General features: G+C 32.7%; 1 protein-coding gene across 1 annotated transcript in view; it reads left to right on the top strand.

Moving 5' to 3' along the window:
• Positions 1 to 14,786, top strand: part of LOC127718793 (lymphocyte-specific helicase-like) — a 72,023-nt gene extending 57,237 nt beyond the window's left edge. Inside the window, exons 14-21 of the mRNA XM_052224854.1 lie at positions 129 to 290; positions 1,570 to 1,775; positions 3,214 to 3,427; positions 4,581 to 4,700; positions 5,373 to 5,489; positions 9,609 to 9,768; positions 10,569 to 10,784; positions 14,269 to 14,786. Of these exons, the coding sequence (XP_052080814.1) occupies positions 129 to 290; positions 1,570 to 1,775; positions 3,214 to 3,427; positions 4,581 to 4,700; positions 5,373 to 5,489; positions 9,609 to 9,768; positions 10,569 to 10,784; positions 14,269 to 14,411 (1,338 nt within the window). The 3' untranslated portion in view covers positions 14,412 to 14,786. The remainder of the gene's footprint in view (positions 1 to 128; positions 291 to 1,569; positions 1,776 to 3,213; positions 3,428 to 4,580; positions 4,701 to 5,372; positions 5,490 to 9,608; positions 9,769 to 10,568; positions 10,785 to 14,268) is intronic.
• Positions 14,787 to 19,914: the final 5,128 nt, after the last annotated feature.

Below are 19,914 nucleotides of genomic sequence, written 5' to 3'. Positions count from 1 at the left end.
AGCGATTCATGTCAGGACTCGTCATAGTTTTCAAAATTTTACATTACCACAAGTCAATAATAGGTAAAGAAACCAGATGAGATACATGCTCTTTGGAGACTACAATTTCATATTTTTTCCTTTCCTAGATTTTAACACCATTTATGTTAAGAAGACTTAAGCAGGATGTAGATTTGAAAATTCCACCAAAGAAAGAAATTTTAGTGTATGCTCCTTTGTCAGCAGTCCAGTCAGAGTTTTATGAGGCGACTGTTAATAGAACTGTCCTGAAAATGATTGAAGAAAAGAATGTATGTATTTTATTTAGACTATAATAGAAAAATAAATTGTTTCTTATCAGATTTTTGTATGCCAATTAAAAGAGTGACATTGGCTCAGATTAGCTAAAATTATCTCAGATTACCTGGTCATCCTGTATTCTGAATACTTCTAGCTGGAATATCAATAGTATATCTTGTTGTCTTGTGATATATACTTGTTATTTTTTTTTTAAAATCCTCTCCGAAACGACCTACTGTTGGTTGTGTTACAGTCTCATTATACAGATAAAAAGATATTATCACACATTTTGTACTAATATGTACGTTTTTGCATGGTCAATAATAGCCGGAAGTCAAGGTTGGTTATTTGCCCTCGGGGCCAATATCGATATCAGCCTTTGAAAACCCATATCGTGCCCCTGAATTTGACTTCTGGTAACCTGTCAATCAAAAACTATTTATAAGGTTGGCTATTTGCCATCGGGGCCAATATCGATATCAGTCCTCGAAAACCTGTATCATGCCCCCGAATTTGACTTCCGGTAACCTGTCAATCAAAAACATTTTTAAAATTTTTTTTCTTCAAATGGTTTTTTGAATTTTTGTTGAAAATATTAAACATAATTTGATATATGCTTTCTTTTTTCTACAGCTTGAAAATATGTGATAAATAGATTATTAAATGTCATAATCTATATTGGCCCTGGTATCAGCCCTCCACCCATATCAAGCCCTCTGGCTTGATATGGGAGTCTAGGGCTGATACCAGGGCCAATATGGAAAATGCCATGTAATAATCTATAAACAAACACTTTTCATAAACAAAAAGCTTCCCTTTTTAGGGCACCATTTAAGTCCATAATTTAATTTGTTTATGCAAAGGTTTTCTCTTTGACTTGACATGGCTCATGTATTAATTGTCAAAACACACAACTGCAAATTTAGTGAAACAAGGACTGTTTTAAAATTAAAAAAAATATATAAACAAAGACACACGTCTTTTCTTTGCCCTTAATGAACCAGAATCCATGCAAGGGAAGATATAAGTCATGGTTATATTGTTCATTCAAGTTGAACTTAAGAATCATGTCGTATTTATTTAGACAATACAATTCCAATGCCTTTGCAAATATCTGTCGTACACTTCTATCAAAACACATTTATCGCCCGAAAATCATATTGAAATCTTTATCGCCAGATACCCTTCACTAAATTTATTATTTCATGTTTAAATATATTCCTGTATACAGCAAGGCTGAAAAAAAATAGCTAACTTTTTAATATGACAGGTTTATTTGCCATTTTTCAGACACCTGTAGTAAAACCTGAAGTAAATGAAAATGGACGTTTGGTGAGGAAATCTAAGAAGAAAGTTCAGTATGATTTAATGATGGCTTCAGAAAAAGATTTAGATGAAACACCAAAGAAAAAGAAGAAAAATATAGAAAAAGATGAAGAGGAGTTGGAAAGTTGGGTTCAGGCTATCATTGATTCTCAGGAGTCTGTTGCAGCAAAGTAGGAATCATTATGTGAAACAATCTTAAGAAAAAGTTTTAGTATGATTTGCTGATAGGTTACTATGGGTTACCATTTTAAAACAAATAGATATTTATTTTTCTGTTTTTGCTGACTTTTTACAGTTTTACAAAGTTAATTTGTTCATATTTTAGTTTTAGATATGAAATTTATTGAGATCACAAGATGAATAAAACCTGGGATACCTTAATTTGGTCCCAAAATATGTTATGTGAAAATCCATCAAAGATATATGATCCCGAAAAATATCACATAATTTTTACGGAAATATGGCTTATGACCCAAACTTTCATAAAAACTGGTCATCACCATGTTATACTAAAAATGTAAAATTAGAAGAATTAAAAGCAATTTAGTGAATAAAATCTGAAAAATTGTGTAAATGGCTAATTGTTACCAAGTTTGGGCTGAATGATACATTTGCAGTGCCCTTTCAGAATTATGATTGAGGTTACATGTTGCCATCACACATGCTTGCCGCCATCCTTTAAAATAGAAACTTGTACAAAAAATAACCTAAAAGACAATCAGATATGGCCGCCACAGTTACAGCTCAATTTAGTCAGCTGGAAAAATTCTTATTCGCGTACAAGTGTACTGTGTTGAGGTCTGTTTCATAGTGACCTTATTGATTAGTGCTTAAAGTGTACTGAACTATATTTAGACAGTCACTGAACTATAATTGGATATTGTAATTGATTCTGTATAGATGCATGACTAACCCAGTGTCTTTGACAGTGTAGATTAAGATGAATCAGTTAATTAAAGCATGATGAACTGCTAGCCTGTGTTACCTTTCAAGACATGAATATCCAAAATTACTACACACATTTTTCACGTTAACTCTGAAATTTTATAATTTTAGTGCAACTAATTAAAAAAAGAGGCGGAAGATATAAAGCGGACAATTAAAACTCATAAGCCCAGTGAAACTGACAGACGCCATGGCGAAAAAACAATAGACAACGTAAGCAAAGCAAGTTCACAAAAAGTACATAGAAAACTAAAGATTTAGCAACGCTAACCCCAGCAAAAGATTGGGATGATCTCGGGTGCGTTGGAAGGGTAAGCAGATCGTGCTCCACCTCTTGATTATGTATTTAGATACCTATTTCTTAATGATTGTTTGATTGTTGATGTTTAACTCCACTTTCAGCACTATTGTGCTTTTTTATTTTTATTTTTATTGATGGAGGAAGCCAAAGTGCTTGGAGAGAACCACCAACCTTTGGTTATTTGCTTAATGAACACCTAACAGTTACAAACCTAGCCTTCAAGTTTCTAGAATATTGCTGTCTTGCATACCTGTGACTCTTTAAGTCAACTTGCTCATGTTGCTGCAAGTATATGATGATATGCACATTGGAACTTTTTAAAGTGATTTTGATAAGTATATGAGAAACTTTTTTTTTTGCAGAAACACAATTACAACACCCAAAACATCTCAGGTGACAGTACGTTTGCAGAACATCATGATGCAGTTGAGAAAGTGTTGCAATCATCCATACCTCCTTGAGTATCCTTTAACGGCAGATGAACAATTTAAAATTGATGAAGACCTTGTGTCTTCCTGTGGAAAAATGGTGTTATTAGATAGAATGCTTAACCACTTAAAAAAAGCCGGACATAAAGTAAGATATTCTTTTACATTACAGGCAATTATGCATATGAAATTTCTAATCCAGTTTGATTTTGTTGGCGTTATGGTCAGTATTGATGATCTAAAACTGACCTTATTTAACAGCTGGGTTGGTCCTTCTTAGGTTGAAATTTTATATTTTAGTGGTTTTGCCAAAGTCTGTGCATGCAAGCCATTAGCAAATTTATACTTCATTGAACATTTTAATTCATGGATTACTTATAATTGTGCCCATGAAATCCACGAAAGTTAGTATTCCATGTATAAAAAAGAATCCGCGGTAGGTTGATTTTTGTGATTTTGATTATGGATTATGTATGGCAGCACGATGTAACTGCATTATGTTGACAAGAGAAATTAGAAAGAGTGTATAGTCCCTTCTGGTTACAACAGAATTGCAAGAAAGCACTTATAATTTCAGAGAACAATGGACTCAAAAAAGGGCAGAAATTCCAAATATTGAAATTGTATTTGATGACTTTTCTTTATGTTCAGTATAAGGTTCCCTACCTAAAACTTTCAATAAGAATTTGTTCACTCTCTTGGTCTCCAAGATAAATGGTTACTGTATAGCTTTCAACCAAGATCAGAAGCTTATACTGTTAGGGAATCTATTTGGCCCTCAAAAAGTAAAATGTGAAATAATTCATAAGTGACATGTGACAGCAGTTAATGTCAATACCACTTTTCAAACACTCCCTGACTTAAGGATGTTTGCTCCTCTTGTTTTTGAATTTTTGTCAGATATTTGGAATCTTCTGGTTTTATCCATGAAGTGCCATTACAAATTTTTGCCCACTAACCCCTTCTTTTCTTTTCATAATTTGATACCATATAGTTTAAATACCATCTTTGAAAATCTTATGAAATTCTTGTTGTTTTTTCATACTTTTTGACAGAAAAAAGGTGCCAATGTTAAATGTATGAAAAATCTAGAGAGAATCATTTCCCGCCAAAATTTCATTGGCTTATATCTCGAAAACAAGTACACGGACCCTTCATTTTTATCTGCTTTTTTAGTTCCTTTATTTATATACTATCAATTTATAACAGTCTTTTAAAAAGGTTATTATTTTGAAACAGAGTAGCGAACATCCTAAAGGTTCCAAACAAGAGAGCTTTTATCTATGTATTTTTGATTTCAGGTACTTATATTTTCCCAGATGACTAAGATGTTAGATATCCTAACTGATTATTGTTATCTGAGGAAATACTCTTACTGTCGTTTGGATGGAGGATACTCTCTGGATGAAAGAAAAGAACAGGTATTCTATTTTAATATTAATATCATTTTCTATGCTATCAATATTTAGGACTTGAGATCAGTGTCCATCAGTCAGTCTTTCCATTATCTGTCCAAGGGCAATAACTAAAAAAAATAAAATTCTTTCATTTATTTTTTCATTTATTTTTTTTTTTATAAATATCTTGATATGATAATTGGGACCTAGAAATACTGGTCGTCTGTCTGTCTGGTCTTGTAAGCGCTCACACATGTACAATTCCTGCCAAATGGTACCAGTTTTGTGTAATCAACTCGTTAAGTTTTAAACCCAGATATCAGAAATTTTACTAAAATATTGTACTCTTGTTGAAGTTGTGCACCTGTTTTTATGAAATTGTTTAAAGAGTTTTTTTCCAGACCTGGGAACTTTCAGCAAAATTAACTTGCCGGTAAAATGGTATTCATTTTGAGTTATCAACTCCTCCTACAGTTGAATTACCAATTTTATAACTCTTGATCTTCGGATTTTCATAGAAAGTTTACTAAATAACCTATTGAGGTGCAGCACCTTCCATAATGGACTTTTCCATATTTTCCATTATTTAGGAAACATTCTTCGCAACCGGTCTATTTGAGTTTTGAGTTGAAAACATTTTGACCATTCTTAGAGTAAGGATTACCCTGATTTACCTTCATTGTCTAAATGTTTTAGATGGATGCATTTAGTTCAGACAAAGAGATGTTTATATTCCTTTTGAGTACTAGAGCAGGAGGGCTTGGAATTAATCTGACGGCAGCTGATACAGTTATCCTCTATGACAGTGATTGGGTAAGACATTATAACTAATAGATTCTAAAAGAAATTTCTGCTAATTTGTACTACATAAACATGATAATCAAATGAAATATGCTGTATTAATAAATTGATAAACAATTTTTGATTATTAAGATCAAGTGTTGTATGAGTAACAGCTAAAGAAGGGGTCACTATAGATCAGAATTTTAGGTACCATTGACTTGTACCTGGCAGCCAAACAGGAAGAAGACCTAATAGGGAAATTACAGGGGAAATGATGCTTTTCATGCGATAAGTTGCCAGCATTTTACCTTATTATTATACCCCATGTTACCAGAAGCTCAATTGAATACATTTTATCAGATTTCAACTTAACTTAAGAGATATGGTCTCATATAATGAGAGAAAAAGATCTCTATGGGTGTTGAGGTGACCGTCAAATTTTACATGTAACTGAAGATAAGTGGATTGCAACCCTAATTGGATGTTTTTTTTTCACTTAAAAAGAGAGTAAGATTAATTTTTAGGTTACTATGTCTAAGGTCAAGGTAACATTTACTAAAATTGATATGTGCAAGACAATATTACTGTCTTAAATCATAACAGAAAAGAAACATACCTTAAAGTAAACAGAAAAAAATATGGCATCATGTTACTATAAGCTTTTACCCTTTATATTGGGGATTTTTGGTAAGTGAGCATGCTCACTTAAGGTTATTTAATTATTTTTTGGAGCTTTCTTTATAACAAATGATAAGATTTTATTTCTTTTCCTCATCATGCTTGTGGTCTGAATGAATTGGATAATGGAGTTAAATAGTAATGCATTGAATTTAGCTTAATAGGTTTATATAATCAGTGTCTCAGACAATGTCGAAATTATTGCTAATCAATTATTTTTACAGGAATTATGTTCCTTGGAAATGTAAATTCTATGGAAAATTGCATTGCAAGCTCTATCATGGCTACGTTTATTGTAATAATTTTATGAAATTTCTATCGAAGTTTTATTTCAGCAAGATCTGGGATCAGATAATCCAGGCTGATCAAGTATTATTGCAGGAGTGATGACTTTAACACATTTTTTTTTTAAATGAAAAACTGCATCGAAGCAAACTCACACCTATTTTCTTGTACATGTAGGATATTTATGAATAAGTTTAAAAGAATAAAACAAATATATATTGGAGTTATTGCTCTTGGACCCATAATATATTTGCATCAACTAAGATCTGAAAATACTTGGATAGTAACTTTGAAAGATTTGTTTTGCTGTATTTAATGGCAAAAATTATGAAAATTGTTACACCAGTCTGCACCAATAGCCACTAGTCCGATTCCCCAGACTAGTAAAACTTTATTCTGACTAGTAAGTATTTGCAAAACTTTGTTTAGACACATAAGAAAAATGTCTGAATATTGGTCTTCGGACTAGTAGTTGGAAAAGATTTTGGTTCAGACTGTTACACATAGTTAGCTTTCAAACCTAACAGGAAATCACATTTTAACATTTATTCCTGAATTTTTATATGCCTGTTTACGGGACGTATTATGGTATACCTTTGTCCGTCAGTGGTCAACATGTCGGACAATAACTCAAAGTGCTTCAACCAGTTTGCATGAAACTTTGGTGAATTGTTTATATCTATTGACGTGAGCTCCCTTTCGATTTTTGTCTCACCTTGACGGAGTCAAAAAGCGAGACATAGGTATGCTGTTTCCTGCGGCATCAACAATGTTAGTTTGTGATAAGGTCTAGTTTATCGTGAACCACTAGTGGTAGGTCAATGATATTTGGTATGCAGTTGTATTAGCATTGGCACATCTCATTACCATGGAGATTATTTGGCCTCACCCTCTCAGTCATGGTTTATTGACTTTGAAACCTTGCATAGTTTACATACATGTATTAGTTTGTGATTAGGTCAGTTGATGGGGAACCACTAGTGGTAGGTCAAGGATATTTGGTATGCAGTTGTATAAGCATTGGAATATCTCATTTCCATGGAGATTATTTGGCCCTGCCCCTTCAGTCATGGTCTATTAACTTTGAAACTTTTGCTTAGTTTTCATGTATTAGTTTGTGATTAGGTCAGTTTAAGTGGAACTGTTTGTTGAAGGTTAATGATAATTTGTATGCAGTTGTAAAAGCATTGGCATATCTCATTTCCATGGAGAATATTTGGTCCTTACCCCTCAGTCATGGTCTATTGACTTTGAAACTTTTGCTTAGTTTACATGTATTAGTTTGTGATTAGGTCAGTTTAAGATGAACCACTAATGTTATTTGCTTAGTTTACATGTATTAGTTTGTGATTATGTTAGTTTAAGATGAACCACTAATGTTAAGTTTCATTTCCATGGAGATTATATAACCCAACCCCCTCATAGTGGTTCTTTGACTTTTATTGCGAACCAAATGAAAGTCTTCCACAGAGTCGTCTGCTCTTGACCAGGGTATTTAAACTTTTGTCTATTCTCTTGTCCTATTGAATAAATACAATTGCTATTGTTCTCTGTGTAGTTTTTCACTGGAACCTTTAAATTTCTTCTAGGAGAAATCTATCACTCATTGATTAATTTACCTGACCAAAAAATTATCTTCTTTTTTTGGGGAAATAGTTGTATAAACTCGCATAAACTGCATGCAATATTGTATTTAATCAATATCAATAATATATTTTCAATCTGTTCAATATAAACACTGATTTAATTATAAAAAGTTTATTTCTAACAAAATTTTTAGTATTGTTCCAATGAATTTGCATGTTTTTGTTGTTGTTCAGTTAATAGAATACATTTATCAAGACCTTAATTTAAACACAATAATTTTCAAGTTTTTATTTGTCAAACACACAAAAAGAAAGCAAATTTTAATAGGGAAAATATAAAAAAATTGTTTCAGTGTTTATATTGAAACTATTAAAAATGAATTATTGATATTGAATAAATACAACACCACAAGCATTTTTTTTTAGTCCTTATTTAGTATTTGTACATGAATATTCATTTTTGACAGTTCAATTTTTTGTTCAGGTAAATTAATCAGTGAGTGATAGATTTCTCTTGGAAGAAATTTAAAGGTCCCATCAAATAAACTACACAGAGAACAATAGCTATTGTATTTATTAGATGGGACAAAAGAACTTACAAAAGTTTAAATCGACAGGTAACTTGCAGGTGAATCTGTGGAAAAGTATCATTGGATTCGCAATAAACTTTTACATAGTTTACAAGTTTAGGTTTGTTTAAAGGGAACGACTTATGAAAAGTCAATGGTATTTGGTATGCAGTTGTATTAGCATTGGCACATCTCATTTCCATGGAGATTGTTTAGCCCTGTACCTTTAATCATGGTTCATTGACTTTGAATATTTGCTTAACTTATATGTAAAAGTATTGCTATTTTGATTTCAACATTTGCATTATCAAAATAACAAATAGGCGAGACATATCTCTGTGTTAACAGTTTATTATAAATTTTAGATTTTACGTTTCCGAGTTGTGCGGTTTTATTCATTAAAAATGGGGGATTTTCCAGTTTTCAGACAACAACTCAAAAACAATTTCACCAATTTACAAGAAACTTTGGTGAATTGTTTATATCTATTGATGTGAGCTCCCTTTATATTTTTAAAAATTTTAGATTTTACGTTTCCTAGTTATGGGGTTTTATTCATTAAAAAAGGGGGATTTTCCAGTTTTCTAACAATAACTCAAAAATGCTTCAAGCTGTTTTCATGAAACTTTGGTGAATTGTTGATATCTATTGACGTAAGCTCTATTTGGATTTTAAAATTTTTAGATTTTACGTTTCTGAGTTATGGGATTTTATTCATAAAAAAGGGGTGATTTTTCAATTTTTGGACAATAACTCAAAACTGTTTTGAGTAGTTTTCATAAAACATGAATAACCTCCCTTTAGTTTTTTATAAATTTCTGATATGACATTGAGGAGTTGTGGAACTTTATTCTTTGAAAAAGCGACGGGCTTATCATGTGCTCATGGCGCAGCTCTTTATTAAATTTGTCAGAATTATATAACAATCGCATTCATTTTTTGATGAACTTTCAATAAAATTCTAATCTTGATGTTTATTAAGATCATGCTGAAGCTGTCATATAGATTTAACACAATTTTTGTATTTCTAGAATCCACAGTGTGATCTTCAGGCCCAGGACAGATGTCACAGAATAGGACAAACTGAACCTGTTGTTGTGTATAGATTTGTTACTGCTAACACTATTGATCAGAGAATTGTGGAAAGAGCTGCGGCTAAAAGGAAGTTAGAAAAGATGGTTATTCACAAAGGTTTGTTAAAAACAAAATCAGTTGATTTCTACATGAACAACACTGATAATTGATACAATCAGAGTTTGACACTTGTAAAAGATCTGTTTCTTAAGGTTAATAGAAATAGAAACCTTAACCAACATAATTTCTGTCAGTGTTGAACCCTGGTATCTTACATGATTGTCATATTTCAGTTATTTGTCAAATATTTTGTGTGGAACTCTGTGTTTTTTTTTGGCTGAAAGAGACTGGATTTAAGGAATGAAATAATTTTGAGTAAAAAGGACCAGATTTCAATAATTTTGTCATGCCTGCACTAAATGTCATTGAATGTGAGACAAAGTTATGCTTATTAGGCAGATTATTGTAATTATTTACAGACGGTCATCCTCATCCCATCTTATTCAAGAATGTTCAGATATCTTGTAATTAGTTGAGATCCCAACCCTAAACCATATATTTTCTTGTTTTGTCATGTAATCATGATTTGAATGATATACTTTGTGAGTCCCCACCCTCTGCCATTTTAGAATGTTCATATGAATTGAATTAAATATAGGGCAAGTGCCCAGCTGTTATCCACACCCCCTGCATTTTTGAATGTGTAAATATATAGTATATAGATTGAGTCCCCAACGGCCATCCCAAACCCCTGCCATTTGATAATGCTAAAATATCTTTAAAATGGTTAAGATTGAGGGAGGGGTGTAATCATTGATGTGACAGGAAATGAAGGCAATTTCATTACCTCAGAAACATCTTTCATCCAAGATGAAGTTGATATAAAGTTCAACTGGTCTTTTTTTGACAAATTTCAGGAAAGTTCAAGACTGGTATAAAAGATTTTAGTACTGAGTTCCGACCTCTTACTCCACATGAATTACAGGATTTGCTGAAGAGTCGAGATCATCAGATGGAAATGAAAGGGAAAGATGAGAGATCTGGTATCAGTGATAATGATTTGAGGATTATGTTGGACAGATCAGATTTGATAGAAAAGTGGACTCATCAGAATGCAGACAGTATTGATAAAGGTTGGTTCAATAATGTGAGAATATTGACGATTGTTCATTTTATGTTTATTAGCTAGCTATAATCTGAAGTCCAGAGATTCATTGCAGGGGTAGACATTTTCTGACCAGCCTTCTTATTCCCACCTTTCTGTCATTAAACTTAACTCAGTTCTCTTGAGTACACAATTTGTGCTCGAAACACATAATCCAGTGTTTTAATTGGTTGAATTCTGACTATATCGAAATTTTTATGAAAGCAAGGCCTAGAGTCTGGACTAACGCTGATATATAGCTATAGCCCAATAAGTTCTATCCTAACTTCGTCTGGTATTATCCTTGTATGTCATTTTCAACATAACCAGTCCGGGGAATTACTGAAATAAGAGATTAAAAAATCACTGATTTAAGTAGCAAATTCGAAATTTTGTCACAAATTGTGATTTTGTAGTTATACCAATATTTTAAACATATGGGTTTTGATTATATCTTATTATAAGTGAAATTGGAAAAAATGAACCTTTTTCTTCTTTTAAATAGCAAGGTTTATGCCTTTGATGCAATCATTTAGCTGTAAATTCTATATTTGTTGAAAAAATGCTATAATGAAGGCTTTACATAATGAACTGATACTTTCTCAACAGATTTTGGGAGTAATTTTCCTTTAAAATTCAAGATTTTATCTTACAGATTATGTAATAAAATTTTACTGTTCTCGATCAAAATTTCACTGTTCGGGGGTGTTGAAATTAGTGGGGGTAATTAAGATAATAATACTTGAAGAGATTTTTTGGAAGAAAAGAGAGGTATGATACTTAAACAAGTGATTTCATGTCATTATCCCAGATAAAGTACAAGGTCCTCACCTGACATGACCGGTCATTCTATCAACACAGATGTTGGTTTTGATAATTTGAACAACAAGTTTAGTCCCTGGATCATTAGTATTGTATATTTAAAGCTACAATAAAATTAAATCACTTAGTCTAGTGATTTATTTGTACTACTTAAATAGGTGTTTATTAAAGAAAGGCAACTCTTATTTCCAACATTTGTGGACAAAATGTTACTTGTATCAGTGATTTAAAAATCACTCATTTAAATAAGTCCCCTGACTGATAACCATTCACATCTTATATAATTGATAAGGCTGTTATTAATAACTCTCTTCATGAAGCTTTATGAGATGATAGTTTTTTCAAGGAGTGAGAATTGGGTTTTTGTTGAGAAAGATCTCATACATAGTAGGATTGTTTTCTCCACCATGTGGAGTTGACCATATTGTTCAGCCATTCTTTATACAACCATTTTTACAGGAGTTATTGGACTTTTTACAATTTTTAGGTCACCTGGCCCAAATGGCCAAGTGAGCTATTTTCATCACTTGGCATCCATTCGCCATCGTCCGTTAGACTAGAATATACTGTAAACTTTGAAATTATTCTTGCATTTATTATTTCGATTTTTGTCGAGCCTTCGACTTTTGTCGAAAAAGCGAGACATAGCGATCCTACATTCCGTCGTCGTCGGCGGCGTCCACAAATATTCACTCTGTGGTTAAAGTTTTTGAAATTTTAATAACTTTCTTAAACTATCCTGGATTTCTACCAAACTTGGACAGAAGCTTGTTTATGATCATAAGATAATATTCAAAAGTAAATTTTGTAAAAAAAAAATTCCAATTTTTCCGTATTTTACTTATAAATGGACTTAGTTTTTCTGCCAAGAAACATAACATTCACTCTGTGGTTAAAGTTTTTGAAATTTTAATAACTTTCTTAAACTATCCTGGATTTCTACCAAACTTGGACAGAAGCTTGTTTATGATCATAAGATAATATTCAAAAGTAAATTTTGTAAAAAAAAAATTCCAATTTTTCCGTATTTTACTTATAAATGGACTTAGTTTTTCTGCCAAGAAACATAACATTCACTCTGTGGTTAAAGTTTTTGAAATTTTAATAACTTTCTTAAACTATCCTGGATTTCTACCAAACTTGGACAGAAGCTTGTTTATGATCATAAGATAATATTCAAAAGTAAATTTTGTAAAAAAAAAAATTCCATTTTTTCCGTATTTTACTTATAAATGGACTTAGTTTTTCTGCCAAGAAACATTACATTCACTCTGTGGTTAAAGTTTTTGAAATTTTAATAACTTTCTTAAACTATCCTGGATTTCTACCAAACTTGGAAAGAAGCTTGTTTATGATCAAAAGATAGTATCCAGAAGTAAATTTTGTAAAAAAAAAAATCCATTTTTTCTGTATTTTACTTATAAATGGACTTAGTTTTTATGCCATGAAACATTACATTCACTCTGTGGTTAAAGTTTTTGAAATTTTAATAACTTTCTTAAACTATCCTGGATTTCTACCAAACTTGGAAAGAACCTTGTTTATGATCAAAAGATAGTATCCAGAAGTAAATTTTGTAAAAAAGTAAAAAATAAATTCCATTTTTTCCGTATTTTACTTGTAAATGGACTTAGTTTTTCTTCCAGTTAACATTACATACAGTCTGCACTTTAAGTTTTTAAAACATTTATTAGATTGATAAACTATCCTGGATTTTTACCAAACTTGGACAGAAGCTACTTACAATCAAAAGATAGTATAGAGAGGAATATTTTTATTAATTTTTTTCCTCATTTTTGTTGAGCCTGCGATTAACAGCAAAAGTAGGCGAGACACTGGGTTCCGCGGAACCCTTACGAATTTTTGAAGAATTGACTATAATGTAAGATAAATAATTGTGATTTTAGGAAAATATGCATACAGTTTTATGTATCAGATATCAGAATGCGAGTTCTTATTATTGCGATACTAATCAAGTCGCATTATTAGCATTGAAAAAAACCTCGCAATAATTTCTGAATTTACAGTATTTCTCGGCTTAAATCTCTTTTTGGTTAGTAGGGTTCTGCCGATCATTTTAATTGATATTGTTGATTCACATGACCAAAACTGACAATTGACTGTTCATTGGAGTTATTGCTCTATAATAATGATTTGTATGAACATCTGATGTTTTTGGATATTCTCTTGAACTTGGTAGAGGGAAACATTGATCAGTAAATTTTATAATAAAAAAAATTGAGATCTACAGATTATTTCATAGGATTTGATATTGTGATAACCACCTAGTAGAGGTACATTTAATTTATGGAGGTGTAAGTAGATGTGAATGTTTTTGTGAGAGAAAGGAAATTGTGATCTTGGATAGAAATCATTATTAAAGAGCAATAACTCCAAAAAATCAATTGTCATTTTTGGTCATTTGACTTAATTATATCTGTTAAAATGATCTGCAGAACACAACCAACCAAAAAGATATTTAATCCATGAATTATATTCTAGTCTACAATATTGCTGAGTGACCAATATTGAAGATGCACAATTCAAGGTGAGAGTCACAGCCTCTTTAAGAGCCTCTAGTTTGTAACATTGTGTGCAATATATTTTATACCTGAAGATTATTTAATTTGTTTTATATTTCTTTATTGAAGGTAAGTTGCACACAAAGAAGACATCAACATCATCACAAAAAGAAGTTCAAGGACTGTTTAAAGTGATAGACAATGACATTAACCAGGAATCTGTTTCCGAAGAAGAAGTAAAAGAACTTTCAGATATTGCTGGCTTATCTTAAAAGGAGACAGAAGAGAAAAAAAAGAACACTTAGTTGATATGAAATAAGATCTTGTTTTTGAGAAAATAATGTAGCATTCCCTATGTTAGTGATTAGAAGATACATCATGTAAAGCTTAAACATCTTAAAAGGCCAATTTTACTCAAAATATTGCATCTTTGTCATCCTACCTGTTAATTCTTTAAAAACTATTGTGATAACAAGTACTTGTTTTTAAAAGTGAATATCTTTGATGCAATTACTTCAATGGTGTTTATAATATTTTTAGTGTACAGCATTAACCTAACTGTATATATTTTAATGCCTGAAAGCTGATGTGAGCTATTGCAATAAGGCCCCAAAAAATGTTTCCTGCAATAAAGAATAGTGAGTTGGTCTAGATTTCTTTTTTGTTTCAAAATTGCAGAATGTGAGACAGAAGAATTACAATCCAACATCTGCATAAACTATTTGTATAAAACTTGATATTTCAAAGGGTTTGAGACCTGGATGCTTCATACTTTATATTCAGATGCCTGATGTTACAAAGTCTGTCATATTTTCATAGTCCTTGACCTCATTTTCATGGTTTAGTGTCTGCTTTAAAAAAATCGTTTTTTTTTTATCATGTGAATTTATTATGAGTAATATGATAACTATATTTGGTATATTAGTTCCGTTCAAGGTCTACATGTTGACAGAGTTCATCTGACCTCGACCTCATTTCATGGATAAGAGATCCAGACTTGTTTACCACTACGATTTTAATGTAGTTTCTACGATTTTTGGCACTTAAATTACGCTCTATGCCTAAATAGGTAATTTCTATTGGGTCAGAGAACGTAAATTTTTCGATATTTGGACCAAAGACAGACTGTGGTTGTATCTTTGAATTTACAAGAGAATGCATTAATAAAATTTATGAAGAAAACATATATTACTAATCCTATTGTAATCCTATCAAATTTATATATTTGGTATCTTCAAAACATGACTCTCAAAGCTCTCAGAATGCAAGGTTTTGCATCAAATTTTTCAAAAATGTTCGGGGGGGGGGGGGGGGGGGGGGTCATGCCCCCAGACCCTCCTAGCAAGTATGTGCCGCATTGCGCAGCTCATCGGTGATAGTAATTTGTGGGGACTTGTAAAAGCTTATCAAACACAAGTCCCCCCCTGGCATGTAGATTTAAAAGTTTATTGTGAAGACTGAATTCATACAGCAATACCGCCTTCTATAAAACTAAACCAAAATATTGAAAACCACACTTTCTAAATGTATGAACTACATTACTAGCTTAAATGGGGTAAACAGGTCTGGTGATCAATGTTAAAATAACTTGATTGTCAACTGCATGTAGGATATGCAATGATTGTAAGTTGTACATGTCAGTACAGCAGGTTTCATCCGGCAGTGACCTCATTTTTATACGACCGCAAAAAAATTTTTGTGGTCGTATATTGGTATGACGTTGGCGTCGTCGTCGTCGTCGACGTCATCTGGTGTCGTCCGGCGTCGTCCGAAGACACATTGGTTTTTCGCACTCTAACTTTAGTTTAAGTGAATGGATCTCTATGAAATTTTACCACATGGTTCAATACCACAAAAGGAAGGTTGGGATTGATTTTGGGGGTTATGGTACCAACAGTAAAGGAATTAGGGGCCAAAAATAAGCATTTTTGTAACTTCCAGACATAACTTGTGTGTTAGTGTATGGATCTCTCTGACATTGTACCACAAGGTTCCATATCACAAAAGGAATGCTGGGATTGATTTTGGGGGTAATTGCCTCTAAATTTTAGGAATTAGGGGCCACAAAAGGGGCAAAAAACAAGCATTTTTCTAGTTTCATGGCAATAACTTGTGTGTAAGTGTATGGATCTTTCTGAAATTGTACTACAAGGTTCCATATCACAAAGGGAAAGCTGGAATTGAGTTTGGGGGTAATTGCCGAAACGTTTAGGAATTGGGGGCCAATAAGGGGCCCAAAATAAGCATTTTTCTAGTTTCCAGACAATAACTTGTGTTCAAGTGTATGGATCTCTCTGAAATTGTACTGCAAGGTACCATACCACAAAGGGAAGGCTGGGATTGATGATGGGGGTAATTGCCTCAATATTTTAGGAATTAGGGGCCAAAAAGGGGCCAAAAACAAGCATTTTTCTAGTTTCAGGACAATAACTTGTGTGTAAGTGTATGGATCTTTCTGAAATTGTACTACAAGGCTCCATATCACAAAGGGAAAGCTGGGTTTGAGTTTGGGGGTAATTGCCCTAAACGTTTAGGAATTTGGGGCCAAAAAGGGGCCAAAAAACACATTTTTCTAGTTTCCAATCAATAACTTGTGTTCAAGTGTATGGATCTCTCTGAAATTGTACTGCAAGGTACCATACCACAAAGGGAAGGCTGGGATTGCGTTTGGGGGTGATGAATCATAAGGGGGTTCAAAAAATTTGGGGGGGGGGATTTTTTTTTTTCCTTTTTTTTCTTTTTTTCCTTTTTTTTTTCTTTTAAAAATTTCCATTTTAAGTTGGTTATTTCTGATTTATATTTAAAAGCAAATAATAATGATATGGTAGGAGATACACACCAAGCAGGATGTGTAAATTATTATATAATAAGTATTGTGCAATAGCAAGAAATTTTCAATTGCACAGTATTGCACAATAGCAAGAAATCTTCAATTGCACAGTATTGCGCAATAGCAAGAAATCTTCAATTGCACAGTATTGCGCAATAGCAAGAAATACCCAATAACGACGACGTCGTCGTCTGGCGTCGTCCGAACACACATTGGTTTTCGCACTCTAACTTTAGTTTAAGTGAATGGATCTCTATGAAATTTTACCACATGGTTCAATACCACAAAAGGAAGGTTGGGATTGATTTTGGGGGTTATGGTACCAACAGTAAAGGAATTAGGGGCCAAAAATAAGCATTTTTGTAACTTCCAGACATAACTTGTGTGTTAGTGTATGGATCTCTCCGACATTGTACCACAAGGTTCCATATCACAAAAGGAATGCTGGGATTGATTTTGGGGGTAATTGCCTCCAAATTTTAGGAATTAGGGGCCACAAAAGGGGAAAAAACAAGCATTTTTCTAGTTTCATGGCAATAACTTGTGTGTAAGTGTATGGATCTTTCTGAAATTGTACTACAAGGTTCCATATCACAAAGGGAAAGCTGGAATTGAGTTTGGGGGTAATTGCCGAAACGTTTAGGAATTGGGGGCCAAAAAGGGGCCCAAAATAAGCATTTTTCTAGTTTCCAGACAATAACTTGTGTTCAAGTGTATGGATCTCTCTGAAATTGTACTGCAAGGTACCATACCACAAAGGGAAGGCTGGGATTGATGATGGGGGTAATTGCCTCAATATTTTAGGAATTAGGGGCCAAAAACAAGCATTTTTCTAGTTTCAGGACAATAACTTGTGTGTAAGTGTATGGATCTTTCTGAAATTGTACTACAAGGCTCCATATCACAAAGGGAAAGCTGGGTTTGAGGTTGGGGGTAATTGCCCTAAACGTTTAGGAATTTGGGGCCAAAAAGGGGCCAAAAAACACATTTTTCTAGTTTCCAATCAATAACTTGTGTTCAAGTGTATGGATCTCTCTGAAATTGTACTGCAAGGTACCATACCACAAAGGGAAGGCTGGGATTGAGTTTGGGGGTGATGAATCATAAGGGGGTTCAAAAAATTTGGGGGGGGGGGGATTTTTTTTTTTTCCTTTTTTTTTTCTTTTAAAATTTTCCATTTTAAGTTGGTTATTTCTGATTTATATTTAAAAGCAAATAATAATGATATGGTAGGAGATACACACCAAGTAGGATGTGTAAATTATTATATAATAAGTATTGTGCAATAGCAAGAAATTTTCAATTGCACAGTATTGCACAATAGCAAGAAATCTTCAATTGCACAGTATTGCGCAATAGCAAGAAATCTTCAATTGCACAGTATTGCGCAATAGCAAGAAATACCCAATAGCACAATATTGCGCAATAGCAAGAAATAGTCAATTGTACAATATTGCGCAATAGCAAGAAATATTTAATTGCACAGTATTGTGCAAAAGAAGATACTTCATATAAATTGCTTATTTCTTGACCAATTTCAATGGGGTTCTTTAATATGCTGAATCTAACCGTGTATTTAGTTTTTGGATTTTGGGCCCCGTTTTTAAATTTGTCCACATTGAGGTCCAAAGGGTCCAAAATTAAACTTTGTTTGATTTCATCAAAAATTGAATTATTGGGGTTCTTTGATATGCCGAATCTAACCGTGTATTTAGATTCTTGATTTTTGGTTCCGTTTTCAAATTGGTCTACATTAAGGTCCAAAGGGTCCAAAATTAAACTTTGTTTGATTTCATCAAAAATTGAATTATTGGGGTTCTTTGATATGCCGAATCTAACCGTGTATTTAGATTCTTGATTTTTGGTTCCGTTTTCAAATTGGTCTACATTAAGGTCCAAAGGTCCAAAATTAAACTTAGTTTGATTTTAACAAAAATTGAATTCTTAGGGTTCTTTGATATGCTGAATCTAAACATGTATTTAGATTTTTGATTATGGGCCCAGTTTTCAAGTTGGTCCAAATTGGGGTCCAAAATTAAACTTTGTTTGATTTCAACAAAAATTGAATATATGGGGTTCTTTGATATGCTGAATCTAACCATGTATTTAGATTTTTGATTTTTGGGCCCCATTATCAACTTTGTCCACATTGAGGTCAAAAGGGTCCAAAATTAAACTTTGTTTGATTTCATCAAAAATTGAATTCTTGGGGTTCTTTGATATGCTGAATCTAACTATGTATTTAGATTTTGGATATTGGACCATAATAGGTGAATGTCCAATTTAAAATTTTTAAGTTCTTAGACCACATTCATTCTGTGTCAGAAACCTATGCTGTGTCAAATATTTAATCACAATCCAAATGCAAAGCTGTATCAAGCTTGAATGTTGTGTCCATACTTGCCCCAACTGTTCAGGGTTCGACCTCTGCGGTCGTATCAAGCTGCGCCCTGCGGAGCATTTTATTATGGTTTATTGGGCAATGTTAAGTTTTTGTGTGTTTTCGTTTGTTTTTCAAATACTTTAATACGTAGGTCAACTTTATTTGGTGTAAGGAATGATTTTAAGGTGTAATTGTCTGTCTGACAGGTATCATCTGTCCTTTACTTCTTTTTCATGGTTCATTAGTTAATGTTTTGTTTTCCTGTTTAAGTCTGTTTCTGAGATACTATAAGCAATAGGTCAACTACATTTGGTGCACAGAATCATTGCAAAGGTGTACATTTATCATCTGACATTGACCTCATTTATATGGTTTATTGGTCAATGTTCAGTTTTCCTGGTTAATTTTAATTCTTAGATACTATAAGCAATAGGTCAACTACATTTGGTGCACATAATGATTGTAAGGTGTACATGTCTGTTTGGCATGTATCATCTGACCTTGACCTCTTTTTTATGGTTCATTGGTCAATGTTATGGTTTCATTGTGTGGTTTGTTTCTT

Source organism: Mytilus californianus, unplaced genomic scaffold (assembly GCF_021869535.1).
Source record: "Mytilus californianus isolate M0D057914Y unplaced genomic scaffold, xbMytCali1.0.p SCAF_10, whole genome shotgun sequence".
Lineage (NCBI taxonomy): Eukaryota > Metazoa > Mollusca > Bivalvia > Mytilida > Mytilidae > Mytilus > Mytilus californianus.
Note: the sequence above shows the minus strand (reverse complement) of the source record. Positions and strands in the feature narration are given on the sequence as shown.